General features: G+C 58.8%; 1 protein-coding gene across 1 annotated transcript; it reads right to left on the minus strand.

The window, feature by feature from the left end:
• Window positions 1-1,979: 1,979 nt before the first annotated feature.
• On the minus strand, window positions 1,980-20,540 carry SPDEF (SAM pointed domain containing ETS transcription factor). Its single transcript, XM_060615246.3, has 6 exons — window positions 20,121-20,540; window positions 8,663-9,127; window positions 6,400-6,597; window positions 5,340-5,387; window positions 5,101-5,247; window positions 1,980-2,654 (listed from the first exon to the last, which is right to left on the minus strand). The coding sequence occupies exons 2-6, from the start codon at window positions 9,096-9,098 to the stop codon at window positions 2,476-2,478; spliced, it is 1,008 nt and encodes a 335-aa protein (XP_060471229.2). The 5' UTR covers window positions 9,099-9,127; window positions 20,121-20,540; the 3' UTR covers window positions 1,980-2,475.
• Between the last annotated feature and the right edge of the window lie 1,384 nt (window positions 20,541-21,924).

Here is a 21,924-nt window from a genome sequence, read left to right on the forward strand (position 1 = left end):
CCCGGCCTTGGCTTCACCCAGTCAGGTCAGATGTCTCTCTGAGGCCCCTCTGGGCCCGGCAGCCTGGCAGGGCCCTGACACAAACCCATTATTCAAGGCAAATATACTGCAGTCCCCCCGCCTCCCCTGCCCCTGCTGCTGTCCCCTTGGCCTCTGGACAGGGAGAAAAGGTCAAGGTGGCGGGTGACCTATTCTCCACCTTGTGTCCTTTCTCCCCCAGATCCACCTCCAGTGACAAGCCCCTGGTTTTAGCCAAACAGAAGAGCCTTCAAGTAAAGACAAGAGGTTGCCTTTTGTGCAGGTTCTTCCATGCAGCTGTGGGGAGCACTGCAGGCAGAGTCCCGGGAGCAGGGTCAGGGAATAGCAGGCTGGAGGGAGTTCTGCCGGACAGGTGTGCAGAGGAGGAAGAAGAGGACTCTGAAGTTTGCTGTTAGCACACAAAGTGTCACCGGATGGGTGTGTGTCTGCCAAGGGGATGTGTGCACTGTGGCAGACCCACACAGCGGGGACTTGCCTCAGCCCCCCACAGCTCTCCTTTCTGGAGTAGTTCCTGCGCCCCACTCCTAGCCCCTAATTCCCCTTCCTTTCCTCCCTCCCAGCCCCAGCCCAAGACCCCAAGCCGCTCCAGGTTCGGGTCGAGCTGGGAACCTGCAAGCAGGTGGCTCCAGGGACTCGGCTGGGGGCAGGTCAAGAAGGCTGGAGAAAAAACCAGTTCAGCAGAGCTGAGCTGACTTCTGGCCAGGGTCCCAGGCAGCCCCCTCCCTGGGAGGAGGCAGACGGCCGAGGCACAGGCCTGGGGCAGGGCCCCCTCCTCCTGCCAGTCCAGTCCCAACTGACAGATGCCAAGGTGGTGTTTGCTCACTGGCAGAAGTAAACTTTCTTCTGGAGACAATAAAATTGCTGAGGGCAGAAGGCAGCAGAATAGGGCAGCATTTAACCCCCAGTGGCCTGGGCAGCACTGACAGGCTCCCAGTCCTGTCTCCTGGAAGCCTGCCATCAGAACCTACGGGTTATGGTGGCCAAAGGTGCCAACCAGCCACAAAGCAGGAGACACGGAGGGGCAGAGAGCGCACTGTCCTTGTGGATCCAGCTCCTGGTTCTGCCGCTGGCTGGCTGTGTGGCTCCGAGTAAGTTGCTTAACTGCTCTGAGCCTTAGTTTCATGGTCCACAGAATAGGGGAGTCACGCCTACCTCACAGTTTTGTTGGGAGGGTTCATGACAAAAAAGCAGTAGAAATACCTAGCACACAGTCGGCCCCCAGGTCACTGTTGAGCAAATGTGAGGAAGCTGAGACAGTTGATGCCCCCAGGAGAGTGGGTGGTAGTTCCCCCTCTCCCCCACCCAGCACACATACAGACCTCCTGAGCCCTACCTATCCCCATCCCGTGGGGTGTTCGGCAGAGGGCATGGCAGAGGTCCGGGACCCTCCAAGAGAGACACCACAAACAAGTCAACCTCTCTTCTACCCGTTTGCTGTCGAGCCAGGGTCTCATAGTGGGGGCTGAAGTGCCCACTCTCTCCTCACCCCTGCTGCCCCATCCCAGAGCCATTCTGGTTGGCCAAGCAGAGACCAGGGCTCAGGGGCCCCTCGCAAGAGGGTTAGCACCCTGGCCACTTAAGGCAGAAAGCCCCTGATCTACAGCACAGCAAGAGGCCGTGGAGGACGCCACCGTCTCCCCCCGCCTAAGTAGGTAGACCCTCTTCAGCCCCAGCCCTGCTCCTTCCTATGGGCCCCCATGTGGGTGGGAGGAGATGAGGGTGTTTCTAGCCCCTCCCAGGCCTTGAAGGCTCACTGCCTCTCTCCCACGGCCTCTACCAATTAATTACCCTTTTCCGTTTAGACTCCGCTCAATGCCACCTCCCCCAGGAAGCCCCCTGTGACCACCCCAAGGCCACTGTGACCACAACCACTTTGAGCAGTGGTGGCCTTGGGGCTGTGCCACTCACTTGCTGCACAGACACTGGGGCCACGGTAGTTCTCTAGTATCTTTATTATCCGTTCCCAGGAGCACCCCAGGCTTCCCGACTCAGGGGCACAGACGTCTCCTAGCATCACGCCAAGCATGGTGCAGGATGGGGCAGCAGGGAGCACTGGACTGCTAGTGGCCTTGGCTAAGTCACTGTCATTCTGTCGGCTCTGCTCTGGAAATTCTGGGGTCAGAAGGCTGGGGTGGAGGGATGGCCTTCCCCAGGGAGCCATGAACACTGAGGACAGCCCTGTCTCCTTCCATCTTCCAGGGAACTGGGCATGTGAGCAGTCAGGCCCGAGGAGGAAGCACTCCCACCCAGGGGTCCCCCGGGCCCCGGAGAGCTCATTTACGCCCCTGGAAGCAGAGGGCCGTCCCCTCCAGGACCTTAGACTCCGACGCCAGGAGATTGCAGTCTCCCTCAGCTCAGGGTCCGGCAGAGGCAGGGGTGGGCAGGAGGGAGGTCTGGCGAGGGCGAGTTTCAGGCCTAAGGCCTGGCCTGCAGCCCTCAGATGGGGTGCACGAACTGGTAGACGAGGCGTTGGGAGATGTCTGGCTTCCGGATGATGCCCTTCTTGTAATACTGGCGGATAGAACGGCTCAGCTTGTCGTAGTTCATGGCCGGCCGGTTCTTGCGGATGCCCCACAGCCGGGCCACCTGAGCGGAGTCCTCAATTTTGAAGATGCCTGGGGGAGCAGGTGGGCCCAGAGAGAGCCAGCGGTGCAAGGCGGGGGTGTGCCAAGAGGGAGAAAGACCAAAACCAGCAGGTCAGTGTCGGCGGTGGGGGGTGAGGGCCAGGCTGGGGGCGTGGGGGGGGCATGCTATCTACTCCCAAGGTGGCAGCGAGGGTTAAAGAAATTTGTGCCCCAGTAAGTGATAAATGATATTATGGGGTCACAAACCTGCTGAGTGCAGGGTGAGCCTGCGTACTTTAGCGGGTTATGTGGGGCCCCGAGGGCCTGGCCCCTGCCAGCCTCTGCTCCTACTGTGGGGTTTGCACACCCTGCGCAGAAGCCCTGTGGGGCTCTGAGCTGTGCCTACGGCTCATTTGTCAAGGTCATCCCCACTTCCGCCCCTGCCCCCACCACTTTGACCAGCAGCTCCCAAGCCTGAAAGACCTCTTTGCCATCCTCAGACACCGAAGCCAACACGGCCCTTTCTGGTAGGATTAATTCAGAGCAGGTGGGGAAAAGAGTGGATTTGGAGACAGGCTGCCTCAGGTTTGAAGCCTGTCTCTGCCATATTCTACCTCGAGAAGCTGTTTGAGGCCCCTTTATCGTGTGGGTGGAGGGGGTTGTAATGACTACCGTTTGTTGAGTGGCGACAGAAAGTGCTTACAGTGGAGTCTGACAGAAGTGCCCCTTGGGAGGAACTATGACATTGTTAACAATCCCAGTTCTCATTCTAAACCCTCCTGGCAAAACCCAAGCCAGCACACCCCTTCCAGGGAGCCTTCCCAGACCACTTTGCCCTCCTTGATCTCCTCTCCCTAGAAGTCTATCATGGAACCGTCTTCCTGAGGACCGGGCTCGCGTTAAGTCTCAAATAGACACGAGGGTTACCGTGCCTTGTGCAGGAACTTCTCTCCACCCCCTCTAGCCCCTATTTGTCCTTCACACTCAGCCCAAGTCACCACTCCCGGGAAGTCCTCCTGAACAAGGCACAGCTGCCCCCACCGCCCTGTCGCAGCCCTGGCATGCTCTGTACCCCAGCTCATTTCACTGCTGGTTCTCCTATAACCTGCAGGTCCCTCAAGGACGGGGTGCAGCTGAATCCTCCCTGCACCAAAGGGACACTTATTCTCCGTAAATGTTGGCTGGGCTGGTGTGGAACCAGAGGATGTACTCAGTGAAGGTTTGTTGGAGGAATAAATCCTGTCCATTTTACAGATAAGAAGACTGAGGTCCCAATACCCATAGCTACTAATGACAGGATAGGGCCTAGAACCCAGGTTTCTTGGCTCTGAGTCTTTTCACACACACACACACACACACCATCTAGTCCTGCACTGTCCAGTGAGGTAGCCACTAGCCGTATGTGGCCCTTGAATACTTGAAATGTGGCTAGTCCGAATTGAGATGTACTATAAGTATAAAATACTCACCAGTGTTTGAAGACTTAGTAAAAATGTCTCATTAGTAATTTTTATATTGATTATGTGTTGAAATTTTAATAATCTGTAATATTAGATTAAATAAAAGCTTATTAAAATTAAATTCACCTGTTAAGGGGCACCTGAGTGACTCAGTTGGTTAAGCATCTGACTCTTGATTTGGGCTCAGGTCACGATCTCACGGTTTCATGAGTTCGAGCCCCATGTGGGTTCTGTGCTGACAGCATGGAGCCTGCTTGAGATTCTCTCTCTCTCTCTCTCTCTCTCTCTCTCTGCCCCTCCCCTACTTGCACTCTCTCTGTCTCTCTCACAATAAATAAACTTTAAAAGAAAAGTTCACCTGTTACCTTTTTTTTTTTTTAATGTGGCCTCTTGGAAATCTAATACTGCCTATGAGGCCCACGTGGTATTTCTCACCGGGCACATTAGTCTCCCTGAGTCAGCTATGATGTTGTTTTTTTAAAATTTTTTTTTAATGTTTATTTATTTTTGAGACAGAGAGAGACAGAGCATGAACGGGGGAGGGTCAGAGAGAGAGGGAGAAACAGAATCAGAAGCAGGCTCCAGGTTCTGAGCTGTCGGCACAGAGCCCGACGCGGGGCTCGGACTCGCAGACCATGAGATCACGACCTGAGCCGCAGTCGGACGCTTAACCGACTGAGCCGCCCAGGCCCCCCAACGATGGGGGGAAGCTATGATGTTTTGAAGGGGAAGACTGTGTCCAGTTCTTGGCAGAGTATTAAGTCCCTAGCATGTCCCCAGCCCCGTGTGGAGCTGGGGGTCCTGTATAGGACAGAGCTTGGTCAGGAGACACAAGCTGCACGCAGATCCTGACGCTCCAGTGACGGCAGCGTGTCCGGCATTCGGGGCAAAAGCGGGGGGCGGCTCCCCCCCCCCCAGCCCCCAACCCCCAGCCCCCAGCCATCCCTGTGCCTGGCACCTGGCAGGAGGCCGGCAGGCTCCTGCCAGCGTCAGTGAGGCCCGATCCCCTCGCGGCTCGCGTGGGGAGCCCGGCTCACCCTTCTCCTTGTTGAGCCACCGGATGAAGCGGCCGTAGCTGTGGGGCTTGAGCAGCAGCTCCTTGAGGAACTGCCACAGGTGGATGGGCTGCCCGGAGCAGGAGGAGTCCACCTCGCTGTCGGTCCAGCTGTCCTCGCTGGTGGAAGCTGGGCAGCCAGGGAGGGGGGCGGTGAGTGGGGCGCCACCCCTCGACCCTGCACCCCAGAGCCCTGGCCCCTCCCTGCTGGCCCTGGCTCACCGCAGTAGTGGATCGCCCCAGGAGAAGTCCTCTCTTTCATCCAGGCCGCTGCGGGGCAAGGAGAGAAGGTTGAGACCCAGGGCAGACCCAGAGGGCAGAAGAGGGTGTTCGGGTGGGACTGAGGCCAAGCGGCGTGGATGGAGGCAGCCAGCTTCTGCCCCCATCACCACCTGGCTCTCTAGCCAGGCACTTGCCAGCTCCTGGGCAGGGGCAGGACACCGGTCTCTACTGGTCATACATATGAGTGGGTCCCATGCCTTTATTGATCCCAGACCCCTAAGGGCAGGGGCCTCGACTCGTGGGGCAAGCACTGCCTCCCCAAAAGCATGCAGCTCCGTGCAGGGCACGCAGTGGGATGCGAGGTGATTTAAACACTAAGGGGTTGGCACGCAGCCATTAGAAAGAGGGCAGCTGTAGAGATGCTGTTGGGGAGCCAGGTCCAAGATAAACCAAGAGTGGAACAGTGTGATACTCTGGCACGATCCATGTTACAAAAGGGTGAAAACCACACGTGCATGTTTGCTCGTCGTGTGCGGAGACTCCCTCCAGCACGTACCCAAGAAACCAGTAACGGTGGTTGCCTCTAGGCAGGGGGACTGGAAGGCAGGGGGTCAGGAGCGAGGGGGGAAATTCCTTTTCACGGTACTATTTCCATTATGGTCTTTTGAGAACTCACGCACACTGATTACCTCATTACTCCTTTAATGGAAAACACAGAACAGACAAACACAATTTCAAAAGGACAAAGGAGGACTTCGTGGTCCCCACGGTCCCCCGCGCTCTCACAGTCCGACTCCTACCTTTTAACTTCCCACACGCTCTGGCCCTAAGTGCTGTGGGTTTGCCCAGGGCTGGGAGTGGGTCAGGGCTGGTGAGTCGGCCCAGGATGTGGGGAGGCAGCAGCAAGTGGGGCTGAGATTTAGAACAGAGTCCGGACTGGGACCGACCAGCTGCTTCCCCAGCAGAGAGTGGCCCTGGCGGGAGTCCCAGCCTAGCGCCCCCCTCCGGGTCCCTGGCTCGGAGCTCGGGAGGCGCCTCTCTCACCCATGCCGCGTCCCACCTGATTTCCAGATGTCCAGGTGGGCGTGCAGCACGTCCCCACCCAGAGGTGAGCGCTGGCGGAACTGCTCCTCCGACATGGCGCACAGCTCCTTGCCCCCCAGCTCCTGGAAGGCCTTGCCCACGGGGGGCAGCCGGTACTGGTGCTCTGTCCACAGGAGCCACTTCTGCACGTTGCCAGGGCTCCAGTCCACGGGGTCTGGACAAGAGACACTCCCTCAGTTCCACGGGCTACTTGAGGCCACCGCCCCGAATGTGGCCGGCTCTGCTCTGGTGGGGCGCCCGTGGGAACTGGAAGCTTGTGGCCCGGATTGTGTGCTCCTGGGGTGAGAACAGGCCAGGCCAGAGAGGGCCTTGAGGGGCCCTGTGGAGGGGGCACCCAAGAAGAGAGGGGAGTGAGGCAGAGGAGCCGGGGTCCTAAAAACAAACTTGGCTCAGGGCAGGGTAGCCTGGGGCCTCTGCACCCCCCACCTCACCCAGACCTCGGGTCCCCCCCGACCCCTCCGGTCCCTTCAGAAGGCCTTTCAGGAAGCCCCCTCCCCGGAGGGGGCGGTGACATTAAACCAGAGACACCTGAGCTTCTCTCTCAGCTGCCTCTTGCCTTCCCCAAACCCTTCAAGGAACCAGGGAAAAAACCCAACCAGGAATTAGTCCTGCAACCCGAATCCTAATCTCCACTGTATTTTACAGATGAGGAAACTGAGGCACAGAGAGTTGTAGCCTCTTGTCCAACAGCTAACAAAGGGCCGGGTACGTACTAGCTGCTCAGTGCACGAGCACTGAACGAATAAATGGCAGGGCACCGGGCGGTCATGATGCGGCTCTCCAGGCCGCAGAGGCTAGGAAGAGAGTCACTGGCTAGGTTCCCCGGGGAGCTGCTCTGGGGTGAGGCTGGCGGGGCCTGTGGGTGGAGGCTGGGCTGGTGGCACAGTCACAATGGGGCCTCCAAGTGAACACTGTGGCCTAAGCTGGTGCCCTAGCTGGATGACCTGCAGGCTGGGCTGCCCCCACTTCATAAACCCATTTTCCTTCCCAGGGTCAAAGCAATTTGTTTCTGTCTCCATTGTTCAGAGGGTAGGCCCCTCCCCAGCCCGGTGTGGGAGAGGAGGCAGAACGGGGAAACCTCCAGGGGCAGGACGGGCATGGGGCACCTGCAGGGATGGTTGGGGGCGGGGGCCGGGCCTGAGGGACGCCTGAAGACTTTTTGTGTGACAGCAGCACGAGAGTGGGATGCTCAAATGCCAGGATCCGGGGACCCAGGAGATGGGTCAGGCCTGCCCAAAGCTGGAGAGACGATGTGGGAACAGGAGGCTGGAGACCCCGCAGCCCCTCAACTCACAGCATCGGCCCCACAACCGCACCTTCCAGGCACACACGTGTGCCTGGACTCCTAATGCCCCCTCCTCATCAGAGCCCTCATCACCACCGGACCAGTGACACACATTTATCTAGTTATCTACGATCCGTTTCCCCACTGTAATGTCCGCTCAGTGGATAAAGGGGCTTTTGTGTTGTGTTCCCCACTCTATTCCCCAGTGCTAGAACACAGCCTGCCATATTCAGAAGTTACTGTTTATTGAACATCTATTATGAGCGAGGCGCCATCCTAGAAACTGGGGATATAGCAGGGAACCAGACAAATGAAAATCCCTGCCCTTGGGGTGTGTACATTCCAGTGGGGGAGACAGAGAGCAAATAAAATGGATAAATAAAATATGCAGGGCATCAGACCGTCCATGCGATGAGAGAAATAAAGCAGGTAGGAGGAGTAAGAGTTGGCGGTGTGGACAGTAACATCAACGGTGGGGGCAGGGAAAGCCTCATCAAGACAGTGCCATTTGAGTCAAGATCTGAAGGAGGCACGGGGTGAGCCAAGGAACTCTTTGGGGGAAGAGCGTTTTGGATTGAGAGATGCAAAGGTCCTGAGGCGTGAGGGTCGTGGGCACAGCAAAAAACAGGTGTGGCTGGAGCAGAGTAGATGAGGCGAGCGTGGAGACGCCTCTGGGGGGGTGGGTAGAGGGTCAGATGGTGTAGAGCTTGATTGCATTGCCTCCAGCAGTTGGGGCAGAGAGGGTAGGAACCTTCCCAGGCTCACAGCTGCTGTGTGCCGTGGGCTGACTGTATGTGCAGAATCCCCAGCATGCCTGGTGTTGCCGAGGCCGGGCCGGTGGCCAGAGTGCACCTTGCGCGGCCCCCCACACCCCCAGCGACCTCAGCCCTGCTTGCGGCCCGCCTTACGGAGGGGGACGTGCGGAAAGGCTCACCTGCAGTGATGTTGAGCAGCTTACAGGCTGTCTCAATGTCCTTAAGCACCTCGCCCACCACCATGGACTGCACCTGCTCCAGCGAGTGCTCCTCCAGGGTCAGACTCCCCGGTGCCAAGTCCAGGCTGCCCCCGGGGGCTTGGCTGTCGATGACAGGGCACTGCTCGGGCTCCTCAGGTGGCTCCTCCCGAGAGCTGGCCCCGGGGCCCTTGGTGGCCCAGTTGCCATCCTCAGGGTACAGCATGTCAAAGTAGGAGAGGTAGAAGGCAGACAGGCCCTGGTCAGGCGTGGCAGGCGGGCTGGGGCTCCAGTCCCGTCTCTCGGGCCCCACCGCCCCCGCGGCCGCCTTTTCCACGCCCGTGCGCAACACAGCGTCGGGGGGCAGCAGGAGGCGGCCGGGGGCCACGCTGCTCAGGCCCGGGCTGGCGCTGCCCATGCCGCCGTTGCTTGGGCTGGTGGCTGTGTCTGCAGAAATAAGAGAGGAAGGCCAATCAGGGTCTGGCTGCTTCCCCATCCCCGTGGGGGCCACTAAGCTGGTTATGGGGATGAGGGGCCCACTGGGCCAGGGAGAGAGTTGGGGCTTCCGGGTCATTGGGCAGTTAGGACAGGGCTGGGCAGATAGGCTCCTGGCTGGGAAAGAAAGTGAGGTGTAAACAGCTCCCTCACTCCCCAAAAAAGCCAGGTTGGCTGAAAGCAGCAAATCTTTACCCACGCGGTGTGCTTACAACACCCTTCTGAGGTCCTCGACCTCATTCAAGCCTCACAACGGAAGGCATGAGTAGCCCCATTTGGTAGATGAGCACACTGAGGCCTGGACAAGTAAACTTTAGTGTCCGGGCCTCTGGCCCCAGGCCAGCCCATGCCCAGATCCCCCGTCCACCGTCCTGTGGAGGAAGTTCCTTTTGAGAGCTAACCCAAATCTGTCTTTGTGGAGCAAAGCTTGTTTTCTTTTATTCTTCTCCTAAAGACGGTGGGGAAGGGAGAAGGTCACCATCACCTTCACCTGGCGGTTGAAGGAGCGAGGAGCAGGTGAGGGGAGTGGCGGGGTAGAAGCCACTCACAAGTCAGGGAGGCGGGCCCTCTTCCCCCCCACCACCATTTGGGGGAGGTGAACAAATTGACACTGCTGAGGCAGTCACTGAGTGGCGCCACACTGGCTCAGGACTGGGTTCCTCGTACCCAGTCTTCCACCTCTTCCTCCCCAAAGGTACTGCCCCCTGCCCCTCCCAGCTCCCAGCGCCCTCTCCTTTCCCCTCGCCCTGGAGGAGTGTGCCCTGAGGAGGCCGTGCCCACCTGCAGGGGAAGGGTGTGCGGAGGGGGAGAGAGGGGAGGAGGAGCATGCTCTGGGGAACGACGGAGGCCCCCAGAAACTCAGACACCCACTCTTCCTGCCGCCCCGAGGCCCCCCAGGGGGCTACCACTTGGCCTCAAAACAGGAGCTGGAGGCCTCTTTCCACAGCGGTCATGCAGGCCCTGCTTTGCCGAGGGCCCTTTTGCTCTGCAGCCCCTATTGGAGTAGGAGGATCGGGTGAGGCGGGGGCCTCAGGAGATGTACAGGTACCAAAACCCCAGGGTTTCTGGGCTATTTCTGTGATTTGTGGGCCCGGGACTCCAGCACGACTCAGGACAGAGGTGGAAGATTATCAACAAGTACACGCTCCTAATGAAAGTCAGCAGGAAGGAAAGGAGCAGACGAACCCGTTAAGGGCAAGTTCAGGTGGGCCCACGTGTTCCTCACGACGTGGTGCCTGGGCCAGCAGCATCGGCGCCACCTGGGAACGTGGCAAAAAATGCAGATTCTCAGGCCGACCGCAGAGTGACCGAGTCAGAAGCCCCGGGAAAGCCCGGCAGTGTGTTTCAGCTTTTGGGTGATTTTTTTTTTTATTTTTTTTTTTAAAGTTTATTTATTTTTGAGACAGAGACAGAGCATGAACGGGGGAGGGTCAGAGAGAGGGAGACACAGAATCTGAAACAGGTTCCAGGCTCCGAGCGGTCAGCACAGAGACCGATGCGGGGCTCGAACCCACGGACCGCAAGATCGTGACCTGAGCCGAAGTCGGCCACCCAACCGACTGAGCCACCCAGGTGCCCCGCTTTTGGGTGATTCTGACACAAGCTCACGTTTGAGAATTGCCGCTTGAAAGGCGTCGGGCCAGTGAGAGGAAGAGGCATTAATCAAAGGACCGGTAGACTCTACTGGTGACACGTACTGTGCCACACCGGGACAGTGGGGGGCTCCCCGGCCCATCGTGGCTCCTCGCATGGGACTGACCTGGCTGCCCGGTTAGCCTCGATGTGCAGCGGCATTTACCCCTCCCTGGAGGGGGCGCAGGGAAAGAACCCAGCTGGGAAGATCCTTCTGGCTTCTCTAGGCCTGCAGCTAGCCCATTCCACACCTTCACATATCTCAGAAAACAGCGATCTTTCTCTCTGGAAAGCAGAGTTTGGTGAATGGGGCCCGAGTGGAATTCCAGCTCCGTCTCGTCCCCTCCCTTGTGCAGTGCCCAACTGTCCCAACTTTAACATGGCAGCTGTGCCACTTCCTGTGGCGGAGAGAATGCCAGCAAGAGAGAAGGGTGTTCCCTTTGATTTCGACTCTCCCTTTCAAGAGCTCCTTTAAGTGACAAGGAAGGAAAGGTCAGGGTGGGGTGGGGCTGCGGGGGGCAGAGGGCAGGCCTGGAATCATTTCAAGGCCTTCTGTGCAAACACACATGTGTGCTGTGGGCCCAACATTATTTACCCAGGCCGTGCCAACAGCCCCCTCTGCTCCCGGGTCCCCACCCTGGCCTATGCCCACGCCCTACCCCCTAGGAGGCCCCACCCCTGGAGAGCCCCTCTCAGCCCCCCACCTCGTCGCCCCTTCCTGCCTCCCGCCCCATCCACGTCCCCAGGGCTCCCGTGCCTGCCACGTTAGGACAGTCTCTGCCAGCACCCTGGGCCATGTGCCAGGGAGACAGAAAGCTTTTCCGAGAAGCAGAAGAACTTGCTTCCCTCGTGGCGCTCCTGCTTGCGTGGCTGCAGCCACAGGTGGGGTGGGAGGCAGCTGCTGTTTTGGGGCACAGTGGCATGAGGGGTCAGTGAGGATGAACGGGTGGGGCAGGTGGCAGCATTTGCTGGGCCGGGATGTGATGACACATCCCTGACTCACTGAGCGAGCACCCGTTGCATCTGTCCTTCCTCAGAGAGCGGCAACCAGGCCTTATACTCATTCCCATTTTGTGCATGGGCAAGTGAAGGCGCAGAGATAAGTGACTTGGATCCAGGTCTTCTGACTCCTGGTCCGGGCGAGTTCCCGCCTCCGCCCCACCCTGCATTTCAGCTCCCCCTCACCTTGCTCCTAAATGCCAGGGAACCTGCTCTCAACCAAGGCTCGGTCCCAGCTCCCAACACCTCCCTGGTGAAAAATAATAATTGTGCGGTGGGAGGAAAGATCTGACTGTCCACAGGTGGGGAGGTGGTGGGGAGTGCTCTGACCCCCGCAGCCCAGATCCGGGGGGACCTTGGTTTACTGGTCAGAGAGCCGGGGATTTTAGTGTCCAGCCTGCAACTCTGGCGTCTGGCTCTGGGGCCAGACTCTGGCTGGAAGAGAGAACTGCTCAGTGAGCACTTCCCCAGGCCCAGAGCATTCACGCCTGTCACTCCTTTACTACCCACAGCCCCAGGGGACGTGGGCTCAGGAGCCCTATTTTATAGATGTGGACAGGGGGGCACAGAGGTCTTAATACAGCTTGCCAGAAGTCCCCAGCTGGACACGCAAAGGCTGTGCTCGTTGTGCCACATTCCCTCTGAGGCTGGCCAGTCCGTTTTCCCAGGGTCCTGCCCACCTCCTGATTGGGCAACTTGATCCTCCAAAGTCCATTCCCACCTCCTGACTGCTCACTCCACGCCACTGTCAAGCTCATCTCCCTTCGATGCTCCTTCATCAGGCACCCCTGTGCTCAAGAACCTCCCATGGCTCCCCATTGCCACCCTCATGCAATCCCAATGGCTGGTGCCCATGTCTCAGCTCACCTCCTACCCAGCCCAGATTATCAGAGTTGGAAGGGACTATATGTTATATGAAAGTTTTGTAGATCACACATGGGGAAGGGATTCATTCGCTGGTCAGTGGCAGGGTCTGGACCAAAACCAGGGATCGATCGACATTTATCCGGGCTCTAATGACAATGGCATTTCTCCCCTGGCCCCAGTGCTGTGGGCACAACATGGCTATTTTGTGTTGCCATCCCCCTGCCCAAGATGCCACTTCCCTCTCATCACAGTTCAGCCCAAAGCCCCCTCCTCTCCCAGGAAGCCCTCCTCAACAGCTGACTTCCCAGCTCTTCCCACCTGTGTTGTGCAGTTCAACCGTGATTATATCCACAGGTGATTGTTCGCCCATGAAGACACATGTGCACTGGGGAAAATGAGGCTCACAGAGTGGCAGGGACGTGCCCACAGTCATGGCAGAGCGAGGACCAAACCTGGGGCCCGCTGACCCTCAGGCTCCTGCTCCATAGGCACAGGGTCCTGGGATAAGCCCCATGTTTGCCAAGCCCGGGTCCCTGTGAAGGCTGGCCCAGCCCTCCCACTGGCCTATGTAGGCTGGGTCCGAGATGCTGCCCGTCTCCTGAGCGATGCCTCCAGCTCCCAAACCTCGAGTTGATCTTTTCTGGATTAAACCACATGTCTGGATTAAGGCTCAGCATGTCCTGGCTCCCTCCTGCTCCAGAGGCTCTGGCTCAGACTCCAAACAAAGAAAATTTGGTAACAGCTGGTGGAGGCCAAGGCCCAGATCTAGGGCCAGACCAGTGGGACCGCGGGGCTGCGGCCAGAGGGATTAGCCACCTCAGGGGCCCTTCTCTCAGCACCTCCCACTCCCTCAGGAAGGCAGATCAAGGAGAGAGGGCAGAGGAACCCAGAGTTGGAGATTTATAGCAGCCGTTTCATGCCACTGCCCGGCCTCCCGGGTTCTCACTGCCACCCCGACCTGGCACCGGCAGAAGATCGCCTGATATCTCCAGAGGCCACAGCCTCAGGGAAATGGAGTTACCAGGGAGGTCTTTAGGCAGGCTCTGGGCACTTATGGGCTTGGAGCCTGTCTCCCACATCCTGCTCAGTCCAGGCTCCCAGATCGCACCCCCGGGGGGATTGCAGGTGGGATAAATGTTCTCGGGCCCCTACCTCCATCGTGAGACCCAACCTCAGGCTGCCCAGAGCCCAGGACCCTGGCTGCAGACCCCAGCACCAAGACAAGAGCACCAGGGGAGAGTGGGGGGGAGGGCGGGGGTGACAGAACCTGCCACTGAGCTCTGCGTTGGCCTTTCTCCACCAGCTGGGGCAGACCTTCTGGGGCTTCCTCACTGTGGCCCACCGTCCTGGCTGTCAGCCTCTCTCTCCCTCCATGCAAGGGCCTCCTTCAATCTGTCAGGGTCAGGGGACTGTGGGGGTGTGACTAGGGCCTGGCCAGGGGCCATGCAGAGTGGGTAGGGGCCACACGGGCCTGCCCCCCAGTTAGCTGGTCAGCACCTTGGAGAGAAGCTTGGCCTCCCCAGGATGCAGGGAGACTGAGGCCAGTGCCCAACCCTGCCCGCCTCTGGACCCAGCCTCTCCCCGCTACTTTCTCATTCTTCCACCCCTCCTCCTGCCCCCTTACTTCTCCTCAGTCGCTCCCTCCCTCCATGGAACCTCAGCTCCCTTTGCCCTTTAAAACTGTTCTTCAAATGAGCTGGACCCAATAAAAGGACCCAGCCTCCTCCTTACTGACCACCCTTCCCTGTCCAGAGCGCCACCTCTCTCCACCAGACAGATTTGCCTTCTTACCCAGGAAGGTGTCCCAGGCTGGCTACCTCCAGGCAGCTCTGGCCTTCCTCAAACACCCCATTGTGGTCATCCCCAGGCACCTGCTGCCCCTGGCGACCCCAAGGACAGAGAGTAGGGAGGTGGGTCCCTCAGGGGTGACTGGGGCAGGACTTGTCTATCTTGGGCTCAGCATGAGAACAGGGGAGGTAGGTTTCTTCTAGGTCTCCTGGCTTTCTCCCACCTCGTCAGATCCCAGACCCGGGCAGGCCCCTGGCCTAACTTTTCAGGAGCCCTGTTCTCTGGGAGGTTCAGCTTGAGCCTGGAGGTGTGTGTGGAGACTGGCGGAGGTTGGGGAGCAGCGAGGCTATAGGAATCAGAAGCTGGGTAGGGAGTTGGGACACAGGGCCAGGTGGCAGGAGCAAATAGGTTCAAGGGAACATCAAGGAGTCTGGTCTAGTCTGCTTTCCCCGCAGTTGCCTCGGGCAGCCAGGAGCCCAAAGGCACGTTTGTACCAGCTCCGTCTCCCATTTGCTCCCGCTGCACGGGTACCACTGGCGTCCACGCATTCAGCCTTCCTGACACTGTTTGTGACACTGTCCGGGACAAGGTGAAGGCCAGCTAAATAAACTGCTTCCTTGGGTTCGTGCAGCCAACCCAGGGGGCAGCCACTATTACTCCCACCTGACAGACACGGGTGCCGTGACCGCGACCAGGGAAGTGTCTGTGGTGACTGAGCAGGGACCGGAACTCAAGACGGAGCACTTCCCTCTTTTCACACAGTGCTGTGGCTCAGCACCTCCCAGCCTCTAGGGTCCCCCTGCTGCCCACCCCTTTCACCTTTGCTTAGGCCTCCCGCTGACCCAGCCCCTGCAAATGCCCCACAGCGGAGCTCTGGGTGGCGCGGACGCCTGCAGCCTGGAGGTGCAGAAACCCACCTCAGCCTCAAGCTCTCCCCTGTATTTGAGTTTGCTCCAAAGGCAGGGGGTGGGGAGGCGTGGCCTGGGAAGAATTGGAGCCCTCAACCCCTGGAGATGTGAGACCCTGTCCTGCTCTGTTCGCGCTGTATGTGGGGCCCTGGGCAGCCCCTGGTCCCCTCCAGGCCCCAGTGTCCTTTTCTGTGTTTTCTAGCCCAGACGCTGTCTGGATTCTATGATCCCATGGCCCCCATCTTGCCCCTGAGCCTGACTTGGAAGCAGGATGGTGGAGAAACAGCCGGACTCTAGGGGCTCCCCCGGCAAGTAGAATCGTGATTCAGGGTGGACATTTGGGCAGAATAAGGGGTGTGGCTGTGTCTCCTCCCTGCCTCCCTCCCCTGGAGTTGGTTGGTGTCCAGAGCCTCTGAAAAACCCAGCCCAGCCTTCTGCCCAAGCAGGGGCTCTGCCAGGCTGCCTCTGGCCTCACATATGGTGCATCAGACGGACTCCCAACCCCAGCAGCGTCCCCTCTCCACTTCATGCAGGCAGCCAAGACCCCAGCCGGGACAAATCCAGGGCTTAGAGCCAGTGATGCTGGGGTGGTCAGGCCACAGCCCCGATTTCCAGCCATATCAAGTTCAAGTCTTGCCTGACTTTCAGAAACTGCGGCTCACGTCTTCATTCAGCCCTTGTTGAGACAGGCCTGGTCTCAGTACCCCATCGAGCTCCTTTGCTCTCCCTTGGCCATGCATATTTCACCTTCGCTCAAGCAGTGCCGACTGGGCTGCCCCGCCTCCCTCTGGCACAGTCTCCCCAGGACCCCACAGATCGCCCCTCTTCCCTGCACTCCTCCAGCACCTTGGCCCCATACCACCCCTCCCGGCACCTGCTCCAGGATGCAGGCTTCAATGTTTCATGGGCATCTTGTTCCCCGAGCTACTGGCCCCGCTGGGCAGCCGGGTCCCTGAGGGTGTGAGAACACGTGGCTTCCCCCGGCTCCTGCCTGTGGCACCTTGGCCCGTCCTCTCGGCCTCTGCCTCCTCATCGGTGACACAGGGACTCAAAGACACCTGCATCTCTGGGGTTTGGCCAGGCTTTGCGATCTCCCAGAGGCGGGTGCGCACATTTGTTACCCCCCCCCCCCCCCCCGTCTCTAGCCTCACGTGTCTCGGCGGCCTCCCCCAGGCCAGGCACAGCACTCCATAAACCAGGGTTGGTGAATCTATAAAGTCTTGACAGGGCTGAGGGAGAAAATGCGCCCTGAGACCCAATCACAGGGCTGGGGAGCACACCCTGGGGTTTCAGGACAAAGCGAAGGCACTCCAACATTGCACAAAATGACAGAAGTCCAGAATGAACTGTCCTGAGAGGCTAAGAACAGAAATTGCTTCAAAAGAGGTTTAGAGGGGCGCCTGGGTGGCTCAGTCGGTTAAGCGTCCGACTTCAGCTCAGGTCACGATCTCACGGTCCGTGAGTTCGAGCCCCACGTCGGGCTCTGGGCTGATGGCTCAGAGCCTGGAGCCTGCTTCCGATTCTGTGTCTCCCTGTCTTTCTCTGCCCCTCCCCCGTTCATGCTCTGTCTCTCTCTGTCTCAAAAATAAATAAACGTTAAAAAAAATTTTTTTTAAATAAAAAAAAAAGAGGTTCAGATGGGCGGGGATGGGTTCCTAGGGAGTTACTGGGGCCCACACCCCCATCTGTGAAATGTTAGCGGAGACACATCGCCCTTCTGTCCTAGAGCCCTGTGGAGGGGGTTGTGGGAGTCAGAGGCGGGAAGAACTTGCTGCCCAAGAGCAGAGACACTTAGGTCCCCACCAATGTCACTAGTCCTGGGTGCTGAGACCCTGGCTGGGCAGCCACCCCCAGGCCCCTCTCCTGAATCCCAGAGCTGGAGGGAAAAGGGAGGGCTTCTCAACTCTGGTGGTGCCAGAGAGGCCTCATTGTCCCTTTCTAAGGTCCTGAATGGGGGCCTGTCTATCTGGTCCCCAGCAGAGTCACACAGGTCCCTGGCAGGGGAGGAGCGGTCAGTCCGTCAGTCAGTCCGGAGGGATGAGGAGGCTCACTTTCCCTGGGTCTGGAGGCCCCGCCCCAGCTGCTGAAAGGTAGGAGAGGAGAATCTGGCAGGGGGCACCTCCTGAGCCAGGAGCATGCAAACGAGGCAGGGGAAGGAGCCCAGCATTAAATGTCAGGAAGAGCCCAGGGCAACTCGCCTTGTGCAAAGTTTGCTTTGGGAAGAGTTGTTCTACCTGACAGGCTGCTCCCTTGGCTAGGGGAGCAGGGCGGGGTGAAGAATGGGATGGGGGCGGGGAGGGGGCAAGGGGAGGGTCCCAGACCAGGATGGAGCCTCACCTCCCTGCTCTCTAGCTCTGGGACTGGGATAAGTGACTTGGCTTCCTCAGAGATTCAGTGATCCTGTCTGTTAAATGGGCTGTCAAGAGCATGCCTTAAGGCTTATGAAGATTGAGGGAAAGTGGATGGAAATTTCTTGCGAATTGAAATGGGTGGAACATTCAGGAAGGTGGCACCGGGGAGCAGGTGAGGGGACGGGGCTGGAGAAGAGGGGAGGGAAAGGTGATGGGGTGAGGAATGAGGGGAATAGAGGAAGAAGCAGGTGGTGATGGTGGGTGGAGGCTGGGGAAGAGTTGAGGTTGGTGGCGAGGGAGGCCTGAGCCTTACCTGAGGTCATCCTGCTCTCTAGTCCAGCCCGGGGCAGCTGCTGGCCTCACTCACCCCTCCCTGGCCTCTAGGAGGAGCCAGAGCTAGAGCCACCCACCTCTGCTGACCCGAGCCTGGGGCACAAGCCTGGGAAAGCACACATCTTAGAAAGCTGGCAAATCCAGCCAGTCTGCCTCCACCAACTCCTATACAGCCTGCAAAATCCAGCTCCAGATTGTCCCTTCCACGAAGCCTCCTTTAACAGAGGAGGCCACCTTGTCTAACCTTCTCATTACACAGACAAGGAGCTACAAGGGCAGGGAGGAAAAGTGACTTGCCCGAGGTCACACAGGGGGCCTGAACCCACCCTTTCCTGCTCTCCACCCAAAGTGTCTTTGTCCCCAGGTCAGTCTGAACTGACTTCCCCAGGTTACACTCAAGCCGCACCAAGCTGTTTAAGCACAAAATGGGGCCCTAATTGTTTCAAGGGTATGAACTTTGTATCTGCAATGACCTCAGTGGTAGAAAGTGGGTTCCCCTCTTTTTTCTACTTATTTCTGATCAACGGAACACCTGCTGAGTGCCCGCCCTCTTCCCTCAGGCTTGGTGGACAGAGAAGCTCCATGCAATTCAGAGGGTCCTTGGGAAAATCAAATGGCGTCGCATTTTACCGTGGGTGTTTTATAATTGCTAACGCACAAGAAACGAGTCCAGTAGAGACAGAGTTTTCGGCTCTAGGTGTCCTCATAGCTCCTTTTTCATTTCTCAAAGGGGAGGGTGGCTCCCCACCCTCAGAGAGCATCTCCTCCGCACCTCAACCTCCCCAAGAGCCCTGAGGATGCTCCCTCTCCCCAAATTTCTGTGAGTTTGGGGGGCGGGGTGAAACTTCAAGCTGGGAGTCTTTGGCTCTAGCCCCACCCCCAGCTGGGCTGGGTCGTGTCGGTGGGGGGCGGGGGGGGGGGCCTGTGTGCTGGGGAGTCTCCTGCCCATCCCAACCGCCACCTCGCCACCTCGGGCCTGGGGAAGCCCGATGCCTGTTTGTTTTGTTACTCAGCCGAGCAGCTGGTGCTGGGGAGATGCGGCCTTTTACTGGGGGTTGCCGTGAAGCAGGAAATGAGGCCGAGTCCTAGACTTGACTAAGGAGAAGGAGAAAGGCCGTTACTGTCATATAGGGAACGGGCCACTGGAGGCCTGTGGCCTGGGTATGGGCTGCTGGGTGGGTGAGGGGATCCGGGGCCGGCTCCATGGGACTGCCCACTCCCAACATGCACACACACACACGCACACACGCACACACGTGCACACCTGGTCCAGCCTCCAGGGGAGTCCCCAGACATCCAGACCCTCTGGCTTTCTACCTTGTCCTCTCCACCATCACTTCCCTCTCTCCCCACAGCAGACATCTGGCAAATCTTAGACATGAGCGTCCCCAAGGACGTCCCTTTTTTCTCCTAGTGTGCCCAGACCGGGGCCCGCAGGCCCAGAACGCCCAGACCCGCGTTCTGCCTCCCTGGGTACTCGAGCCCTGTTAGTTCGCTCCGCAGCTCCCCAGCCCATCTGGGTTCTGGCCCACCACCGCCCAAACCCCGGGCTCTGGGCCTGTCCCTCCTGCTCCAACCCAGAGCCCGGCCCTGAGCCTCCAGGCTTCGGCCAGCCCCTGCCCACCATGGCCTGTCCCCAGGCGGACCCTTCTCTTGGCAGAGCAGCTGTGGCTGGCAGCGGCAGAAAGGTCGTCTGTGTTTCGCCAGCCAAGCAGAACTGGCCGTGTCTCGGGGACCAAGGCTCTGCACCTGCAAGGCTGCCTCCCTTCAGGCTGTACGGGCTGGGCTCCAGGTGGAGCCCAGACGGGGGCCATCCTGGGCCTCTCACCAGGCCAAGGGCTCACCCGGGCTCTGGGGTCAGCCCGGGGCAGGGGGGCAGACGGGCAGCATAAGGAGGATCAGGGGATTCTGAGGGTGAAGGAGCCAGATCACAGGCCAGCAATGCCTGGGAGATCAGTTCTGGACCCGGGTACCATGCCTCCAACTCCTGCCCTCTGTCACCCGCTCCGCACAGCTGGGAGGGGGAAGCCCCCATGGCAAAGCACTCTGCCTTCCCACCAGACTTACCCGTTGTCTGCCTGGTGCCCAGGGAGCCGTCCACCGTGGAGCCAACCTTGGGGGCCAGGAGAAGGCGTGGGCAGCGCGGGCCACTGCTGGGTCTCAGCCAGGCATCTGGGGGGGCAGTGGGACCAGGGGCCAGAAGGGCTGGGGGCAGAGGTGATACTCGCGTGGGCCGCTGGGGGCCTGGCCACCCTCGAGGGGTGGCCCTCTGAGATCTCAGGGCTGTGTGCCCTGTAAGGGAGCCCTTCGCTCCCAGCCCGGGGCCACCTGCCCGCACGGTGGCAAGACCTAGCCTGAGGGGCTTACATGGAGGCCGTGGTGGGCTGGGGTTCCAGATCTGCAGGGCAGTGTGGACACGGGCAGAGTGCAGGAATGTGCTGGGAGGAAGGCAAGCAGCCGTGAGATGAAGAGTTGGCCAGGCCTGATTTCCCATTATAAGTAATCCTTCCTTATTTACCTGAACAAATATGCTCCCTGCTTACCTCAGACCACAGGCGGACTCCTGGTTAACCCTTGCAGGCCTCCCTCTCCTTGATGGAGGATCCATATTCTGGTAGCTAGAAAACCTGCTCATTCATTCATTCGTTCATTCACTTATGCATTCACTTACTCACTCATGTTCATTAGTTGATACGTAGCCACTGAGCTTATAGTATGTGTAAGATACAAGGAATACATCTAGAGCAATGTGGGACAGGACACTAAGAGGGAGCAGCCAAGATTGGGGAACAGACAAGCAAGCTCAGTGGAAATTCAGAGCCACCCATGCCCCCAGTGGAGGGCCGTGGAAGCACCCAGCAAGGCAAGTCAGAGAGGGCTTCCTGGAGGAGGTGCTGTCTGGCTCTCTAGGCCGGGGATGGAAGGAACTTCAGAGAACCCCGTGGAAAAGGACCTGAGGCTTGTGGGCCCTCTCACCATATGTGGGACCCATGCTCTCTGTGCCCCACGGGGCCTGTGCAGGCCCATCATGCAGTGGTGTTCAAGGATGATCGGGAGCTCACTTTCCCAGCCCAGAGTGGGGGCCGGCCAGCAGCAGCTTGTTCTCTGACAGCCCCTGTAGGATGGAGACGATGAGGTGCCCATGCCTGGCTCTTCCCCCTGCATGAGTCCCAGGAGGACTGCAAGGTTGAGCTCAAAGGTCTCGCCCCATTATGCCAGATGGCTTGAAGTATGTCGCCGGAGGGCAGGGGGCTGGCGCTTCCTTTCTCTGGATCACCTTAGAAGGGCACCAAGCACAGCTACCCCCATTCTGTCAGATGAGGGCATTTTAGACAACGTTCATCGTTGTTTTCTAATCTCAAGAGGACCTGTGTGACTGCCCACAGTGAGAGTATTCTAGGGCTTCTAGGAAACCCCAGGGCCTGAACGCACCTTAACCGATGCCCAAATTCTCCAACATAACATGGTTGGACTTTTCACCCCGGAGAGCCCTGCACCTGGCTGTTATCACCACTGGCGCCTTGGTAAGGATGAGTTTCTACAGTGATTCGCCAGCAAAGTGGAAATCGGATGGGATGGAGGTCGGGGGAGAGAATACGAAGTCCTAAAATGGCCACAGTCGACCATCCCAGCCCCCAGGGGTCGATACGTCCCCGCAGGTCCTCCTCTAGAAAGCCTTTCCGTAACCCACTCCCCTGCCTGGCAGGCAGCCTTCCCCTCCAGTCTCACAGAACCCATGCTTATGTCAGCGCTCTGACACACCCAGAACAGCGGCCGCTGCTCAGTGAGCACCTGCTATGTGACAGGCACTGTTCCACACTCGCAAGATAAGCTATTCCCCATATTATAAGCACTATAACAGGGTAGGTAC

The sequence above is a fragment of the Panthera onca genome, chromosome B2 (genome assembly GCF_046562875.1).
Source record: "Panthera onca isolate mPanOnc1 chromosome B2, mPanOnc1 haplotype 2, whole genome shotgun sequence".
In the NCBI taxonomy this organism is placed as follows: Eukaryota; Metazoa; Chordata; class Mammalia; order Carnivora; family Felidae; genus Panthera; species Panthera onca.

Coding starts and splice junctions, on each gene's coding strand:
- SPDEF (XM_060615246.3), bottom strand. CDS start 9,098: ATGGGCAGCGCCAGCCCGGGCCTGAGCAGCGTGGCCCCCGGCCGCCTC. Junction 6,598..8,662: donor GCTGCTCAACATCACTGCAG/GTGAGCCTTTCC, acceptor TCTCTTGTCCAG/ACCCCGTGGACTGGAGCCCT. Junction 5,388..6,399: donor CCTGGACATCTGGAAATCAG/GTGGGACGCGGC, acceptor CTTGCCCCGCAG/CGGCCTGGATGAAAGAGAGG.